Source organism: Mesoplodon mirus, assembly GCF_964341445.2.
Source record: "Mesoplodon mirus genome assembly, chromosome: 3".
In the NCBI taxonomy this organism is placed as follows: domain Eukaryota; kingdom Metazoa; phylum Chordata; class Mammalia; order Artiodactyla; family Ziphiidae; genus Mesoplodon; species Mesoplodon mirus.
Window position 1 is genome coordinate 109,567,847 of NC_138978.1, and position 19,569 is coordinate 109,587,415.

General features: G+C 43.7%; 1 protein-coding gene across 5 annotated transcripts in view; it reads right to left on the reverse strand.

The window, feature by feature from the left end:
• Positions 1-426: 426 nt before the first annotated feature.
• The window catches only part of CD58 (CD58 molecule), a 44,229-nt gene continuing 25,086 nt past the window's right edge, over positions 427-19,569 (reverse strand). Inside the window, exons 3-6 of one of the 5 annotated variants that reach the window (XM_082616194.1) lie at positions 14,654-14,923; positions 9,408-9,479; positions 6,534-6,580; positions 427-1,434 (exon numbers count right to left, since the gene is read on the reverse strand). In XM_082616194.1, coding sequence (XP_082472320.1) covers positions 6,555-6,580; positions 9,408-9,479; positions 14,654-14,923 — 368 coding nt within the window. In that variant the 3' untranslated portion in view covers positions 427-1,434; positions 6,534-6,554. Of the gene's footprint in view, positions 1,435-4,713; positions 4,973-6,533; positions 6,581-9,407; positions 9,480-14,653; positions 14,924-19,569 lie in introns of those variants that run through there. The other 4 variants (XM_082616195.1, XM_082616196.1, XM_082616197.1 and 1 more) reach the window with 4 other exon arrangements.

Genomic DNA, 19,569 nt, shown 5'->3' on the forward strand with positions numbered 1-19,569 from the left:
GGGCGGCCCCATTCCTAAGAGGCCAGGACCGCTACCGCCCCGAGGCCCAGGGGTTGGGGACCCCTGCTGTACATCGCTTTACACTTTGTTTTTTCGTTCGTTTGTTTGTTTTGGGTGCTGATCAAGATACAGATTTTAACACCCAAAGTATTTTATAACTTTTCCCATTTTTGCCACTTTAAAGTATGAATTCCAAGAATAATTCATTTCTCACTTAAGACTGATTGCAGTTAGGAAAGGAAAAAAGTAGATGAAGAATTTTTTCAGGTTAGTATTTTCTATTGAGAGGAGACAGTGCGAGTAAGACTGAAGTTATTTCAAACATATACAATAGTACATATATTGGTTACTTAAAATTTAAACATTTGGGAAGAACATGAAATTGTTATTTATAGTCTCATAATTTACAAATAATGCACATTGTACTACAGAAATGTACTTTTTAATGAATACTTACGCTTCTGAAACAAATTCTCTAAATATACAATTAAAATTTTAATTTTCTTTTTTTAAATTAATTTTTATTGGAGTATAGCTGGTTTAAGAGTTCTCTGCTGTTTACCTCCCAATGTGACAGCTAACATGATAAACTACTGTGCTACTGATCCTGCAATGAACTGTTTTTCCTCTAAAACAAGAGTGGATTATAGATTTTAGTAAAAAACCTTCACCTCCCGAGTCATGTGACTATTTTGTTTTACAACCCTAACAAGAAAAAAAGAGCCACTTAGTCACATATATATATATACATACTTACATTATTTACAAAGATTTACATTTCTCCAAAAATACAATTTATAAGAAACAATTATGGGACAAGATAGTAACTAGTGATGCTCAGTGTTGGTGACAGAGTAGAAACTAATGCCTGTTGTTTGTTAGTCCTTGTTTCTTCCATGAAACATTATTTTTTCTTGTTATAAATTTATTTATTTATTTGTTTTATTTTTGGCTGTGTTGGGTCTGCATTGCTGTGCACGGGCTTTCTCTAGTTGTGGTGAGTGGGGACTACTCTCCGTTGCAATGCGCGGGCTTCTCATTGCGGTGGCTTCTCTTGTTGCAGAGCACGGACTCCAGGCGTGCAGGCTTCAGTAGTTGTGGCACGCAGGCTCAGTAGTTGTGGCTCGTAGGCTCTAGAGCGCCGGCTCAGTAGCTGTGGCGCACAGGCTTAGCTGCTCCGCGGCATGTGGGATCTTCGCGAAACAGAGATTGAACCCATGTGCCCTGCATTGGCAGGTGGATTCTTAACCAGTGCGCCACCAGGGAAGTCCTGAAACATTGCTTCTTATAAAGGGTCCATTCAGGTTAGACTTCCAAAGTTTCCTCAAGGATGAGGTAATACTCAAATGGTAAATCAGATGCCTTCTCGAAGTGACTGAAATAACGTTAATTAGCATGCGTTTGACTTCATCTTCTATTACCAAACAACAGGTGCTATAAAAGAAATATCTCATATTAGTATAAAAGTCGGTCAGTCTGTGCTGCAGTCTATGGGTCTAAATTACCCTCCTATTCTAATGTGGGTAGCCCTTTTGTAATAAACCCATCAAAAGCAAGGGTTCTAGGGAGCAGAGATGGAGGGAGATTGGTCTTGGGCTCTCATGAGATGGTAGCTGGAGATCCACCAGAAGTGCTACTCTCAGTGCCCAGCACTAACTCACAGTCCCATCTTCTCAAACCAACTCAGTCTTTGAGTATAACTGAAATCTCCAAACAACAGAGCTGGGCTCTTAAGACCCATAAGTAAACTGTCACCCCTTCTAACAGTCATCTCCTTCTTTGCCACATGAATCCCCGGGCATGGTTTTCTTCTTTCAGCTTCTCTTTCTGATTATTCATCTCTGTGGTGATGACAGAGCACCCTTGGGTAACTCAGAGGAAATCAGCCCAAACACCCAGCCACAGCCTTGCCTGACCAAGTCCCTGCGAACTGAGATTCCATTCCATGGCTTTTTTTGTCTTCCCCACAGTCTATATTTCCATAGGCCAGATCAGACCACAGCTCCCAAAATATCTGCATTCCTTTGGTAACAGGAATTCATAAAAATTTAGTGCTGGGGTCACAGGGGTTAGGTAAAGGAAATAGGAGTTTTCCTTACGAAGAACCCTGTAGAACATGAAAATGGGTGCTGTGGATTTCTGAGGGGGATGAAGTGGGCAGCAGCTCTCCATCTAGCCCTGGCAGCACAGGCTCTTCCGCAGGGACTTTCTCACCCTTTCCCACAGCCAGGTGCATCCACTGCCAAAGAATCAGGCCTGCATCTCCAGTTCTCCTTCAGGCTGAGGTAGCATCTGCAAGTCTTTCTTCCCAGAGAATTGGGGGACTCTGTTCCCTTTTTAATTTGGTTTGCTCTGTGGGTCTGTTTTCCAGACATTTACCAAAAGTGAATACCAGCACTCCCAGAAACTGTCTAAATCGAACTGTCTTGGTGAGAAGTGTAATATCACACCCATCTTCCCTCAGATATCTGATATTTACTTGGTTGCCCTCAGATTTGTGTGTGTGTGTGTGCGGTATGCGGGCCTCTCACTGTTGTGGCCTCTCCCGTTGCGGAGCACAGGCTCCGGACACGCAGGCTCAGCGGCCATGGTTCACGGGTCCAGCCGCTCCGCGGCATGTGGGATCCTCCCGGACCAGGGCATGAACCCGTGTCCCCTGCATCGGCAGGCAGACTCTCAACCACTGCGCCACCAGGGAAGCCCCCCTCAGATATTTTTAATTGGGTTTAGCTCTTCCTGACACTGGTCTCACGGAGATGTGACTAGTTCACATTTCTTACTGGCTGTGCTTGCCCCTCCCCAGCTCCTCCCCCAAGCCCTGCCCCTCCATCATATCTGTAACCCTTTAATAACTGAGTTGAGGGAACTCCTCCCTGCAGCCACAGTGGGCTCTTTAAATCTAAAAAGTATTATTAAATAGGGTAGGAAACACACAAAGTACAAAATCTGAATAGCAAACAAAAATACGCCAAGAAAAGTAAGCTCCTCTCCCACACCCAACCCCATCCTACCTAGGTTTCTCCCTGGGATGTTACCTTAAGAAGTCAGTTTTACCTTCCTAGCTCATCATTCCAAAGCAATGTTTTTCATGCAAAACTCTCCTGCTCCAGAACCTACAATGACCCCCTACTCCCATATCATTTGATTTTAATGCCCTTGACTTCCAAAAATTTTCTTGCAAATATTGTCTCTTTTGCCGTTTCTTCAACTTGATGCTAAGCAGGTTGACGTCTTTATCAAATAACCACGACAGGCTTCGTTCCCCTCCATGTCTCTGCTGATTCTCCCAGCTGGAATGCCTTTTCCACTCTGCTCTCGCTTTGAAGATCTAGTTCACATCGTACTCCTTTCAAAGTCTTCATGATTATTCTGGCCTCTTCACCTCCCCCTTGTTGGTTGCCCAGCCCTGACCATCCATTCCGGCCCATCACCCTGTGCTTCTTGCCTAAGTCTTTCTGTTTCTTACACACTCATCCATTCTCCCCACTGTGACCATAAGCTTCTCAGGGTAGGAGCCTTAATATATGTTTTCTCTGAATCCCACACAATGTCTAGCCTCACTGGGTACATTGATCTCAGGCCATGGGCTAACACAGTGCCTGACATCTAGTAATCTCCATAAGTTATTTGCAGAATGAATAAAGGAGCAAGGTAAAGGAATGAGTTCTGGGATACCCCATCACCTTTCTCAGTGGCCTGGGATGACAGCGCTCCCGTGAACAACATTCCCCGTCACTGTTTGTGATGGCCATGCCTCCACTGCTACCATGTGGATCTCAGCAGAGGCACTCCTCCAATCTCACCGTCACCTGCCCTCACACACATGATTTCAAATCCGAAACGCCCCCCCTCTGACCATAACCCCCAGGTCTTCTACCTCTCCCCACACTGCTAGCACACCTGCCCCTCACCTCATCCATGGCTACCTGACTCCTCTCCACCCCCTCTCCATGGGGCCTCCTGGACCATCAACCCCTCGCAGACTCACTACCCCTGCCCACCCTACACCCTGAAGCTGGCTGAGCTGTCCCCTAGAACCCCTTGCCCCAGGTCTTCTGCTGCCGCTGACTTCCCGGGTGACCTGGTCACTGTCCTGGCTGGCAGCTGGGGAGAAAGGAAGCCTCCCAAGCCCACCCATTGGTCTGACTGCCCCCAGGCCCTCACTGCTGTGCTGCGATACCTCCACTCCAACCACTCACCCAGGGGCTTTCATGAAAGTCAGCAACTCGTTCAACCAAGCCAAGGGTCTTGACCGCCGCCTCCCACTTTGCCTCCTTGCAGCTCTAGCACGTGGCCTCCCCCTCGGACCCCTAACAGGGCGCCGCTTGGGTCTTCCTCCTGGCTCCTCTGCCTTGCCCACCACTCGAAGGCCTTCAGCTTCTCTTTCTTGGTGACCTCAAATGCTGGGGGAATCCATTACTGCTCTGACGAAGATGCTCCCCAACCTGTAACCCCAGCCCCTAAAGCCACTTCTCCAATTATACGCTGGACACCCCTATCCACGTGATGTGCCCACACCCCAAACTCAGCCTGTCAGAGCACAAATTCACCTTCCCAAACAAGGGCCCTGCCTGAGTCCTCTGCTGTGCCTGCCATGCTGCCAAGGGTAAGAATTCCTGTTCCTTTTGGCTCCTTTCTTTCTTTTTTAAAAAAACTAATTAATTAATTAATTAATTTATTTATTTATTTTTATTTTTGGCTGCATTGGGTCTTTGTTGCTGCACGCGGGCTTTCTCTAGTTGTGGTGAGCGGGGGCTACTCTTCGTTGCGGTGCGCGGGCTTCTCATTGTGGTGGCTTCTCTTGGTGCAGAGCATGGGCTCTAGGCACGCGGGCTTCAGTAGTTGTGGCTCGCGGGCTTACTCACTCCACAGCATGTGGGATCTTCCCGGACCAGGGCTCGAACCCGTGTCCCCTGCAGTGGCAGGTGGATTCTTGACCACTGCTCCACCAGGGAAGTCCCTTGGCTCCTTTCTTGAAGAACAATCATAACCATAATAGCTAACATTTACTGAGCACCATTATGAGCCCCGTCACTCTTCTAAGCATTTTGCTTACACTAACTTATTTGTACATATTTTTTCTATGCTATTATTACCTACACTATCATTGTTATTTCTATACTATTGTTATGCCCATTTTCCACAGAAGAAAACTGAGGTGCAAAGAGTTTAATTGACTTGTCCGAGGCCTGTGAGAGAGAGAGCTGCCATTTAACCCCAGGGAGTCTGGCACCAGACTACACTCTCCGGTGAGACTTTGTTCATACGATATCCATACTTTCTCTGAAAGCTAGCCCTCCTTCATTTCTGCCATGGCCACCCTGATTTGACCTCTCCTCTGCTTGGCTGGATTATTTTATTTATCCACCAACCAGTGTCCCCACCTCTAGCCTCTTGTCTATTAATTCACCCTATGCTTTACCAGCAGAGAGATCTTTCCAAAGCATAGCTCTGCTCAAAAATCCTCAGTGGGGACTTCCCTGGTGGCACAGTGGTTAAGAATCCATCCACCTGCCAATACAGGGGACACGGGTTCAATCCCTGGTCAGGGAAGATCCCACATGCTGCGGAGCAACTAAGCCCATGAGCCGCAACTACTGAGCCTGCTCTCTAGAGCCCGTGCTCCGCAACAAGAGAAGCCACCGCAATGAGAAGCCCGTGCACTGCAACCAAGAGTAGCCCCCGCTTGCTGCAACCAGAGAAAGCCCACACGCAGCAACGGAGACCCAACACAGCCAAAAATAAATAAAATCAATCAAAATCAATCAATCAATCCTCAGTGGTTTCCCAGAAAAAAATTACCCAACCTCTTGGCAACTCTCTCTCAATATCTAGGCCTGGCTCAACCTCTATCCCACCAACATATGCTGCCCCCAAAAGGGATGACTTGCCACCCCCTACCCTGCCTTTTACAGCCCTGGGCCTTTACTCTTCCCTTCATCTCTCAAAGGCCGGCTCATGGGCCCCTGCCTCCTGACCACGGGGACTCTGCCAGGACGGGGCCCTCTGGAGCCTCTTACGGCAACTTACTTCACCCACTGCCACCGTTCATTGTGTTTGGATCCTATCTTTTGTTCATGATATGGGCCCAGCTCTGACCCTGGCTCCTGAAGTGAGCCCTATCCTTGGCTCAATTTTCCTGGGATGGGAGAAGGAGGGAGCAGATTGTGGTGGGTAACAGGATAACTCTTGGAGTCTGAAGACGTAAATTTGAATCCCAGCTCTACATTTATGAGTGATGTGACCTGACTTCTCCGAGTCTCACATTTGCTGTCCCTAAACAAGCTGTAAAGATACCCCCCTTGCAAAGCTCACTGAGAGGGTTCAATGAGATGTTACATGGAAAGGGGCCAGTTGGTGCTTAATGAACTGTGGTGAGTATATCTGCTGATGTAACTTATTACTGTTCAAGGCAACTAAGAGACGGATAAGTAGAATCTGGCTCCCCAAGGAATAGGCCCTCTACATCAGGCTGTTCTGCTTCTAGTGCACGATATACAATGTACCCACTGAGCAGTCTACAGGATACTTACCTAGTTCTCCATGTTTATCTGCTATGGGCCTCCCCATCCCAGAAAACCTACAAATGAAGACATTTTCATCTCAATTAAAGAGCTGAAAAGAAAAGCTGGAATCCGGAGTTGCTGGCTAGAGGCCTGAACTGGGAAAACTCTAAAGCAGAGCCCTGTCGAGCTGATATTTCCTACTCTCCTAAATGCTTACATCAAATTGGCCACAGAGTTGGGCCGAAGAGTTGTTCAAAAACTGGTCATCAGATGACAGAAAAACAAAAATTGTTGACGCATGTTTTTTTCTATAGCAGCTTGTGCAGAAAGCTAAAGATGGAGGGAAGGCTGGAATGTTCTGGACCAGCGCTGCCTGATAGGGGTATAATGTGAGCCACGTTAAGTAATTTAAAATGCTTAGTAGCCACATTACACAGTAAAAAGAAATGGATGGGGACTTCCCTGGCGGTCCAGTGGTTAAGACTCTGTGCTTCCACTGCAGGCGGCACGGGTTCAATCCCTGGTTGGGGAACTAAGATCCCACATGCCACACAGCACAGCCAAAACATTAATAAAGTAAAATAAAGTAAAATAAATAAAATAAAATAAAAATAGTAGTAGAGCAATTATATTTAAAAAAAAGAAATGGATGAAATTAATTTTCATGATACATTTTATTGACTAGCCCAACATATCAAAGATACTATTTTTGTGTGTGTGTGTGGTACACGGGCCTCTCGCTGCTGTGGCCTCTCCCTTTGTGGAGCACAGGCTCCGGACGCACAGGCTCAGTGGCCATAGCTCACGGGCCCAGCCGCTCCGCGGCATGTGGGATCTTCCCGGACTGGAGCACGAACCTGTGCCCCCTGCATTGGCAGGCGGACTCTCAATCACTGCGCCACCAGGGAAGCCCCAAAGATACTATTTTAACGTGTAATCAATATAAACATTATTAATGACATACTTTACATTCCTTTTTTTAATAAGAAGTCTTACAAATCCAGTGTCTATTTTATACTGATGGCACATCTCAATTTGGACTCTCCTGTTTCAAGGGTTCAACAGCCACATGTGGCTCGTGGCTACCATTTTGGACAGCACCGGTTTGGACGTTAAGATACGGTCCCACATGTATGCATCAGTTTCCTCCTCATCGAAGGCATCAGCTAGCCTGGAGCCATGTTAATGGTCCAGAAGCCAAGTCCACAGCCTTGACTGAGCTTGTAAAAATGTCAACTACAACTAGCTGATGGAGCTGTTTACATTCAACTCTCTCCCCTTCTGAAGGCTCCATGCCAAATGCCTCACTTTCCCAATTAATGGCTTTAGGGTTGAGATGCTTGCTGAAGTAATTATTTTTTAGAACAATTTTTTTTCAGGTTATACGGTGCTACCAGTACTGATCACTGGTGTAAATTTCCCTCCACCGAATAAACATTTTTTTTTTTTTTTTTAGTAAGTTAAATCAGCCAGTTGTTTTAAATAAGTTAAATCAGACAGAAAAGTCCTCAGTGCTACTTTTCTTCGGTTCAGGAGTTCTGGTGGTAGACACCCGCCCTCCCTCCCAAGAAAAACACATGAGTGGAAAATTATTTTGGTTTCTGGTGACCAATCTCTTAGGGAGATGATTAACTATAATACTGCTACTTGGGGATTAAAAATAACTTTTTAAAAAGAACACCTGAGCTCCCCAAATGTTTTACTTATTGGTAATGATGGCTTAAAACTTTCTTCAGCTGATTTTTTTATAACTTGTTTGGAGGAGATTCAGTTGACTGATAATCTACTACTTAGGGATCTTTGTGGTATTTGAAACCTATAATATAGAAATGGTACCTTCGGGAAATCATATTCTAGTGCCAATACCCCAAAACAGTCTAGGTCAGCACTGACCAACAGAACTTTCTGCAATGATGGAATTGTTCTCTATTTGGTCTCACATGGTAGCCACTAGCCATCTGTGTCTACTGAGCACTTGAAATGTGGCTAGTATGACTGAGAAACTAAATTTTAAATTTTATTTAATCTTCATTAATTAAAATTTATATTTAGATCACTGTACGTGGCTAGTACCCACTGTATTGAACAGTGCAGGTCTAGGGAAACTTAAATCTAGTCTGTGAACTTGATTCAAGACATGACTGTGAAATGACATGGACCCCAGATGCCACCACCTTGCAGAAAGCTTCCTCTTCAACATTCCCTGTGAGAGTGACAAATCAGTCTCGTAAATTTCCTTTTGGCGAAGGCTGATATGGAAACTGATGGGGCTTCAAGAACCTCTATTCTGAAATTTACAGCCTAGTCAACACCCTGGGACTTGAGGAGGGGTTTCTTGGCACCAGGAAAGAACAGGCTAGGATGAGGTTACCAGTTCTCCAGGGCATATGGGTTCCTTTCTGGAGACTGAGGAAGGCTCAGGTAGGCAACACAGGTAATACCAGGTCATTTTACCCACTCCATGTCACCCGACTCAACAAATGCTCCTTCCTACCTGGGACCTCCTTCTGGGCTATAAGTCTTGAAAATTATGACCATGGCAGCCAAGAGTAAGAGGTTTTTTGCAAAATCTGGCTTGAGACCAGAAGTATAACTATATGTTGAGCTGGGCCAAAGATATGAGGCTGTGGAACAGTCCTAAGTATATTCGGCTGTGTTCCCACTCCTGTACAGCTCTCTACAGCCCAAGGATTCATTCCACCTCAAGATAATGCAGAACCTTGGGGAACCTGACACACTCAGCAACCCCAGACAACAAGTACAACAAAAAAGGTTTTGTTTCTTTCACAACAGTTAAAATTTCAAACTTTGTTTTCATCTTCAAATTAATCATTTTCTGGCCTTTGAAAAACCAATTCCAGTTTGAAAACTTATTTTTTTTTAAAAAGAAAGTATACGTACGTTTTAAAAACAGCAAAACACATATTAGTGCTGGCAGTATGGCGAAAAGCACAAACCTGTGCCTTGTATTGTCTGAAAAAAAAAAAAGAAGGAAATACAATTAGCTGGAACTGACCAAAACAGAGATACAGTTGATCCTCTTTATTTGTAGATTCCGTATTTGCAATTTATCTACTTGCTAAAATTTATTTGTATTCCCCAAACCAATACCTTCAGCGCTTTCACGGTCATGCGCTGACATGGGCCACAGAATGGTGAAAACTGGGTTGCCTGATGTACACATTCCCAAACTGAGGTTCAAGGCAATGCTCTGCCCTTGTGTTTTAGCCCTGGTACTGTAGACATGTGCCCTAGTTGTGGTCTATTTAGTGCCATGTGTTTCACATTTTTGTACTTTTTTGTTGGCTATTTCACTGTCTAAAACGGCCCCCAAGCACAGTGCTGAAAATGCTGTCTCGTGTTCCCAAGCATAAGAAGGCTGTGTGTGCCTTACAGAGAAAACACACGTGTTAGATAAGCTTCATTTAGGCATCAGTTATGGTGCTGTGAATTCACTGTTCATGCGTCAACCACATATATTAAATAAGGTGTCTTTAAACAGAAACACACATAAAGCGAGGTTCTGTATTGATTCCTTGCCAAAAATGTGACTGGAGGCCTGCAGGAACCTAAACCTCTATCTCCCCTGGGAGCAATGGTTCAATATGCACTAATTCTGTGTTTACAGTGACAATAAAACATAACTACCGTGAATAAAGAGAATCGACTGTGTTTCTAAATAAACTTTTATGCACAGGGTTGACACACATCAGGCCCAGTGCTGTTTATTAAAAGCAGCAAATAGTCCACTATTCAGCTGTCCTGTCCTGCCAGTGGGAGCACAGCTTGGGATCGTGTGCTTGGCAGGGCAATGCGGCAGCCATGCATTGCAAGCCTGAGAAATGTTCATCATACAGCCGCTGACACTGTGCTAAATGACGTGCCTACAGGCTCACCAAATCATTGCGACAACGTTGGATTAGTGCTCTAACCTCTCAGTGCCTGTTTCCTCTAGGGGATCACTATAAATGGAACTGATAAATATGCCTCCTAGGGTAACTGTGAGCATTAATTGAGTCAATACACTTAAGAACATCTATTAGCTGTTGCCATGAACCTATTGAGTTGATGCTATTGGAATCTCTACTAACGTCCTTTGATCCTGCAATTCCATTTCTAAGGTATTAACCTACAGAAACTATCAGTTATGTGCCCCTCCCCTCCCTCCAAAAAAGGCACAAAGATATTTACCACAGTCTTACAATATCAAAAAGCTAAAACAACCAAAGTGTCCACAATAGAAAAGAATGATGTGTTCATGAGGTGGACTCTATCCACCTACTAAAAATCTAAGGGCAGAATACTGAGGATATGGCAAAAGGATCACCACACGTTGCTAAGGGAGAGGGTGGAGTCACTCACAGCAGGTACAGCATGGATGAGAGAGAGGGGAGAGGAGGGGAGGGGAGGGGAGGGAAGGGGAGGAGAGAGGAGGGGAGGAGAGAGGAGGGGAGGGGAGGGAAGGGGAGAGAGAAATGAAAGAACAAATGAGAGTATGAACACACACCCTCTCCTCTTAGTAGGAACACAGGTGGGTTAGAGCAAATAGGCAATGATCCATTGGTTTGATTTGAGAGGCCCCTGGCCAGAAACTGCTAGTTAGTTGTTCCCCATACCCATTCTCCCCTCTTTAATAAAAGAATTCAGGTTTTCAGCTGGGCATACCACCACTCCCCTAAAAGATTAGTTTCTCAGCCTTTCTTGTAGCAAGGTTTAACCATGTGGCAAGTTTTGGGCCGTGAGATGCAAGAAGGGTTGTGTGGTATTTCTCAAAAGTCTCCCTGAAAGGGGTAAGACACACCATTTTCCCCTCCCTGGGTCCCGCTGCCTGAGATAGCAGGGAAGGTGCAGGAGCTGCACCACACAACTGCATAAAGTAGCAACATGCCCAGGGCTGCCTACCTCCAATTATTATTATTATTATTGTTATTTAGTTGAGAAAAGTTAATCGTTTATCCTTTTTTAAAAAAATTGAAGTATAGTTGATTTACAATGTTGTGTTAGTTTCAGGTATACAGCACAGTGATATACCTGATATATTTTACCTTTTCTGTAAGATGTTACGGAAAAACCCGAACAAACTTTTTGGCCAACCGTATACATATATATATATCTATATATATATACACACACACACAAATATATATACACACACATATATATTCTTTTTCAGATTCTTTTCCATTATAGGTTATTACACGATATTGAATATAGTTCCCTGTGCTATACAGTAGGTCCTTGTTTATCTATTTTATATATAGTAGTGTGTATCTTTTAATCCCAAACTCATAATTTAGCCCTCCCTCCCCAATGTTTTTTTTTTTTAGCATGAAAGAAGTAATCTACATTTTTAAGCCACTGATACTTAAAAAAATTTTTTTAAACAGCTGAATCTAATGCTACTTGATACAGTCCCTTCCAAAATCCTTTCTCCCACGGGATGATGCCAGATGCTGTCATCGCTTTGGGACAGCAGATATTTAGGGGAGATGAAACAACGATACAAGTTCTTAATTATGTTCTTCCTTCTTGACCTGGCCAGTGCACTGACAGTTGCTTGCTCTCTCTTCACTCGGCTTTGGAAATACCAAGTTCTTGGGGTTTTCTGCCTTCCTCCCTAGTGATCCTTTTCAGTCTCCTTTGCTGGATCCTCTGCCCATAACAGCCCCTATATGCTGGAGTCCTCAGGACTCAATCTCAGCACCACTCTCTGACGACTGCTTCCTCCACATGATCTCTTCTAGTCCCAAGGCTTTAAATGCCTACTGTACTCTGATTATGCCCAAATCTCTATCTCCAGCCCTAACCATTCATGAGAGACCTAGACTCATAAATCAGAGCACCGTATTTGACGTCTCCATTTGAAATCTAATGGGAATCTCAAACAACATGTCCCAAACCAAACTCTATTTCTTCCACACACCTGCTGTTCCCTTGCTTTCCAGTCTAACAGCAACACAATTCATTCCGTTGCTTGGGCCAGAAATCTAGGGGTCATCTCAGTATTTCTTATTAGGTACCTTTCTTCCCCACTCAAACCATTAGAAAATCCTGTTTCTATTTTCAAAATGTAGCCGAATCGGAACCACTTCTCCCAACTCTACTAGTCCAAGACACCATCTTCTCTTGCTTAGACCAAGAGTTTCCAAATTAGGCACATAACCCCAGGGAGAACATAAGATGACCAATGAGGTGCAAAAAAAAATTAGAACCTCTATTTATTTTTACTACTTATGTCATTCTTTAAGTTTTTTAGATTTTGTATATGTTTTAAAATTGTATGAGTTATATTCATTTTGTAGTACATTGTGGTAGAAGTATCTGTTGTTCCCCAATAACCAATCTCTCCTTTTCACTCTGGGAAGAGAACCCCTGTGTTTTAACTGGGCACATGGCCAGCAAAAGATGGCACTTCTCAGCCCCCCTCAGCTAGATGTGGCCATGAACTCAGACTGGTCAAGGGGGTGTGAATGGAAGTGATGCATGCCACACTTGATCTTTAAAGGGGAGGATCAGGCTCCACCCCTCTCCTTCTCCCCTCCCACTTGCTATGGAGCAATTAGAGATGCGAGCCCCTGTTTGACTCCAGAGAGCACAATTTTTAAGCTATAAGCATTTCAGTATGTACTTCCGAAAGATAAGGATTCTTTGTAAAACATAACCATGGCATCATCAGACTTAAAAAAACTGTGTTCAACATCATCAAACATGGAATCACTGTTTAAATCACTGTTTCTTACTCTTTTCTGTTTGAATCAGGACCTAATAAGGTCCATACATTGCAATTAATTGATAAGTTTCTTAAACTTCCTTAAACTTTAAGTCCCCCCATCACCTCTCTTTTTCTTCCCCTTATAATTTATTTATTGAAGAAACTTGATCTTCATCTTCAGTCCTATAAAATCTTCCACAGTCTGTACTTTCATTTAACATGGTATGGTTCTCACTAGCTAATCCCTGTGAATCAGTCCAAACAATTTTTTTAAATTTGATTTATTTTGAGATATATAATATAAAGAGTCAGGAGGGTGTCATGTAAAAAAACTCCAGAAATCGGAAGACTTAAATTTCTATTCTATTTCCATTACTTAAGTGACCTAAATAAATATTTTTAAAAAAAGAAAAAAATTTATTCACAGAATCACCCTACCCCAGCCCAAGGAGACTCACATTTTTTATCTGCCCTAGAATCCTGTTCACACCTCACAATTGTGATATTATCCTGAAATACAGTATTTACTATTTTCATCTCTTATGCTTTAGTGAACCACTTTCAAATTACTGATCCATCTGTTTATAAACTGGGGGTATAATGTATAAAACAGATAAGAAGAATTGCAAATTATAAATATACATGATACTTAAGCAACATAAAAAGATCATAGCCGAGACGGATTGTCATGCTATTAACCGAGTGTTAGCCTAGACAAACGTATTGAATGCACTTAAAAAAAAATTAATTAATTAGGCTGTGCCGGGTCTTAGTTATGGCACACAGGATCTTCGTTGCCGTGTGCGGGATCTTTTAGTTGCAGCATGAGGGCTCTTAGTTGTGGCATGTGGGCTCTTAGTTGTAGCATGTATGTGGGATCTAGTTCCCTGACCAGGGATCGAACCTGGGGCCCCTGCATTGGGAGCTTGGTGTCTTAACCACTGGACCATCAGGGAAGTCCCTGAAGGCACCTTCCTGTTGCACGTGTGCAACCTTGAAGAACACAATGGTAATGAAGAATATTAGGAAGCAGTATTGTGAATAATTAAGAGCATGGGCTCTGAAGCCAGATGGCCTGATTTCAAAACCAAACTCTACCACTTACTGGCTGTTGACCTTGGACAAGCAACTTAAACTCCCAATTATGTCTTGGTTTCTCCTCATGAAATAAGGATAATTACTAGATTGCGTGGGGATGGAATTAATTAACATATGTATTAGAATGGTACTTGACACAGAAAGTACTAAAAAATATTAGCTTTATATCTGTAATAAAGTGTCTGTGAAAACTTTAACTCAATTTAAGTTTCAAATTTATGAAATGTATGTTAGTTACTGCATGTGTGGTATGAAATTCATGAACCACTACTTGTATGTAGGTCCATGAAGCCCACTTGTATATAGGATCTCTACCATGACACATGCAGTCACTTACCACTTGGGACACAGGTTGACAAAATGATTGATGCTGTCCTTCTGAATAATGGATTGCTAACGATACACTGAATTTCCTGTGAAAGATCACCTTCCTTCATAACATACGCTTCAGATGGTTTTGAGCCACTCTGACACTGTATTGTTGAAGGACAGTCCCAGGAGTACTGTATGAGTTCTAGATGGGTGTCATAAGCTTCCAGGATCATGCACTGGAGTGTAATGTTCCCATCAGTCAATGAGCAAGACAGTGCTGGTGATGGAAGAGGCTCTGGGAAAAAAAAAAAAAGTAATGTTTAGTACAGAAAAGAGTAATATTTAGATTCCTCATCTGCAAATTCAGGAAGAGCTTCCAGGGACTTCCCTGGTGGCACAGTGGTTAAGAATCTACCTGCCAATGCAGGGGACATGGGTTCAATCCCTGGTCCGGGAAGATCCCACATGCCACGGAGCAACTGAGCCCATGTGCCACAACTACTGAGCCTGCACGCCACAACTACTGAAGCCCACACACCTAGAGCCTGTGCTCTGCAATAAGCGAAGCCACTGCAATGAGAAGCTCGTGCACCACAATGAAGACTAACCCCTGCTTGCTAAAACTAGAGAAAGCCTGCGGGCAGCAACAAAGACCCAACACAGCCAAAAATTAAAAAAAAAAAAAAAAAAAAAAAAGAAAGAGCTCCCAACTTCCTTATGAGCTTGAAAAGATGAGCAGTCCACCCCCTTGAGCACCAAGGGGAGAGAATTCTTTCTTCTTCTGGGTCAGATCTATTTGCTCAAATTCAGCATAGATACAGGCCCCAAGTCCCTTATCCTCAATTCTGAAATCCAAAGAGTTCCGAAAGCCAAAAGATTTTTCACAAATATTTATTACCATGTTTGTTTGCTTTTTTGTGATACGCGGGCCTCTCACTGTTGTGGCCTCTCCCATTGTGGAGCACAGGCTCCGGACGCGCAGGCTCAGCGGCCATGGCTCATGGGCCCAGCCGCTCCGCGGCATGTGGGATCTTCCCGGACCGGGGCACGAACCCGTGTCCCCTGCATTGGCAGGCGGACTCTCAACCACTGCGCCGCCAGGGAAGCCCTACCATGTTTTACTAAAAATATTTACATGCTTGAGTAAGCGGCTCTCCGTAACTAAGTGAAGTGCTTCTTAACACACACAGAGGAAATAGTTTATATCTATTGCCTTTCTAAAATCTGAAGAAGGCTGAATTCCAAAGCACACCTGACTCAAAGGATTTTGCAAAAGGTTCTGAGGAGCTGTACTGTGGGCTGGCCCCGCTCTGAGGTAGAGGAGGGCATGGCACTTGTCACAGACCTGTCGGTCTAGAGGCCTCACCCCCAGGTTTATTCTGGAAGAACTTCAGGCTGGCTAAGGCAGCTGGAGTTGCAAGGATGGATAAGACAAAAGTCATGACATGCCATTATCACCCTCTAAATTTAACCTCAAAGCCAATCGGCTCACCCCATTAGTCAGTGGTTTATTAATTCATATACCTTCTTGCATCTCTCCTTTCCACCAAAAAGTAATCATAAGAGATTTGAGAAACATGTAAAAATACATGGAATATACAAAAATTGGTCATGGTAGCATTTGGATAATAAAATTTCAATACCTTGCAAACATCTACTAAAAAGCGAATTAAAGTTCATCAAGATGATGCGATACTATGCTGTCATTTAAAATATTTTCTAAGACAAAGGAACACAAGCTCCACTTGATAATCTAAAAAATAAATATGTTCAACTCATCTTGCCTCCCTCTTCTCCTCCTGACTTCTTTCTGGCTCAGTTAAATAACACACCCAGCCTGTCTTGTTAGACCTGAGTCACACACGACTTCGCTTTCTGCTTGGCGTTTCCTCAAGTTTTAGGTTTAATCTAGCTCACATAATTCATTACATGCTGCCTTGAAGTTGTGTTCTTTAGTTAAAAGAACTCTAAGACACACACACATACACTCACACAAGTGTGTATTCACTGCAGACTACCTGCTATCAGTAAGCAGGGTGACGAGTGGTGAGTCGTGGCAGAGGCACGCACCAACAAAGCTTGCTTTCAAGGGAAAAGGGATAAGGAAGGTGAGGGGACACTTGGAAGGCCCAGAAGCCATGCTTCATGATTTGGCCAAGAACAGGTCCTGAGCAGAAATGACTGCTGAACCCAGTGCTCAAGTAGCAACTTGGAGCCTCTTCTAATAATCACTTCAGAATCCCATGGTCTACTGGAAAAACCACAGATAATCCTAACCATGATCATTCAAAATCACATTTGGGGCTTCCCTGGTGGCGCAGTAGTTGAGAGTCTGCCTGCCGATGCAGGGGACACGGGTTCGTGCCCCGGTCCAGGAAGATCCCACATGCCGCAGAGCGGCTGGGCCCGTGAGCCATGGCTGCTGAGCCTGCGCGTCTGGAGCCTGTGCTCCGCAACGGGAGAGGCCACAACAGTGAGAGGCCCGCGTACCGCAAAAAAAAAATCACATTTGTACTCAGCCTTAAAAGAAAGGAAATTCAGACACATGCTACAACATGGATGGACCTTGAAGATGTTATGCTAAGTGAAATAAGCCAGTCACGAAAGAATAAATCTTACACGATTCCACTGATAGGAGGTTCTTAACAGTAGCCAGATTCTTAGAGACAGAAAATAGAATGGTGGTTGCCAGGGAACTGGGGGAGGGGGGAATGGGGAGTTCGTGTTTAATGGGTACGGAGTTTCAGTTTGGAAGATGAAAAGTTCACCTGTTCTGTTACAGATTCTAGTTTATTGATCTAGTTCAGCCAAAGTCTCACTGCCCATGACGGGACTTACCACAGCTATAATCTAACAAATATTAGTAACATCTGTGCTTTAAGCAACTGGCAAGAAATGTGCCTACTTCATCCCTAAGACAACTTAGTCAATTTATAATTAATGAGTTCAGCTCATTATTCTGTAAGAGATGAGAATTTCTTATACATATCTGATGACATTTGTATATTTCCATAAACTTTAATAAAAAATCATATGCCAGTCCAGACCTTTTAAGGATAGAGCAGTTAATTCTACTTACATGAACATCACCAGCCTCCATGCAATAAAGGTTATAAGAGGATGGGCAAGGACTATTAAATGCTGATGGTGGAAATTTTTAAGGGGACTTTGAGGGAAGGAGGAAAGCCAGATGTTCACTTACACAGAAGGACGTAGATGCTCTGAACTCAGAGGTGCCAGGAAATCCCCCTGTCTAAAATATCCTTTCTGAAAGGGCCTGGTGTCTCCGGAAGATTACTGAGTCTTATTAGTTTAGTCTTAACATACACTCATGGAAGTATGACTTCCTCATTTCTAAAAAAAAAAAGTATGACTCATCATTTTGACATTCAGGTATGTATTTTTATAACCAAAATCTAAATCTTATTAACTCTTTCTTGGAAGTGTCTTCTGATTCTTTCCTTTCCAAACATCTACTACTAACACCTCTATCTACCTGGATGATCACAGTAGCTTCCAACCTGGTGTCTCCTTTTTCTAATCCACTGTAAATACCTCCCATCTGATTAACCTTCCAGAAATATATTTCATCAAGGCACTTCTCTGCTCCAGTATCAGATACAGTGGCTCTCCACTCCCACAGGCTAAAACCCAGATTCCCAAACCAGAACTTGAAGTCAACACATTAACGGCCAATATCACTCATTGCCTCCTGCTTGAAACTCGCCTCCCCTGCACCTTGCTCCTCTGCAGGCCTTTGCTGAGCCTCCTAAGGACTATCCAGTTAGTCTAACTACCAAAATCAAGCACCTTTGTTGAGTTACCATGGAATTTTTAAAATTAAATTATTTTTAAATTATTACTTTTAAACATTTCATCAAGTTTTAAAAAGAGAAACTTAAATGTTTCGATTTCAGTTTTACAAACTCTATAAAGGGGCTCGTAAAATGCATTCTATTCTAATTTAAATTCTGAATCAATCTTTTTGTTTGCTTGCCCTACAACTGCCAAATCTCCAGCTTGCAGGTTTTAAGGATTTTGCTTCTTCAAAGGCATTGACTGATCCTTCTAACAGGATGCCTGCGCACCTTAACAAGCTTCACTTATCTAAAAGGAGTTCATCATCTCCTGGACAAACCAGTCACCCAGTCTGAGAGCCCCGCCATTACTGTAAATGGTGCATCCCACCTCCCAATCATCCAGATCAATTGCTTCCATATCTGCCGAGTGCCCATTACCTATTCAAATCCTTTGCTGGGCTCTGGGGGTACAATGGTGAACAACAGAGAAATTCTCTCTTCCCCCCACTGTCTCCAATACTGGGTAGCTGAACTGGTGAGGGACAGCTATTCACCCAGCTATATCCTGTTCCACTGAGACCACCTCAAACAGCTCAGACTTGAACTGCTATATGGCACTCTGCCTCTTCTCCGTCCCCTGGAAATCATCTTACACAGTTTGCCACCAGCTGGATCTTCCTAAAACACCCTTCAACATAGAGGAAGTAGGCCTAGAACTATACCCACATCTTGGATAAAACAAGTGAAACTGTGACGCAGCAGAGGGGACAGGTGGGTACAGGTTGAGTTGTGCTGGGTGGCGGCACAGAAAAGGCAGTTATGAGGCAAAAGCATTACTAGGACATCTGAGAAAAGCAAGGGGAGGTCACAGGGGCCAGATCTCATATAGCCTTGTAGGCCACTGTAAAGATTTTAGCTGTAACTCAGAGTCAGATGGGGCCACTAGAAAGTTCTAAGTAGAGGAGTGATGTGATCTGACTTCTGTTTTAAGAAGACCACTCTGGCTTCTGTGTTTAAAATTAAACTGTAGAGGGGCAAGGGTGGAAGCTGGGACACCAATTAGCAGACTATTGCAGTCCTCCAGGTGAGAATGAGGCAGTCCTGGATCAGACCAGAGGACAAGATGAGAGGTGGTCAGATT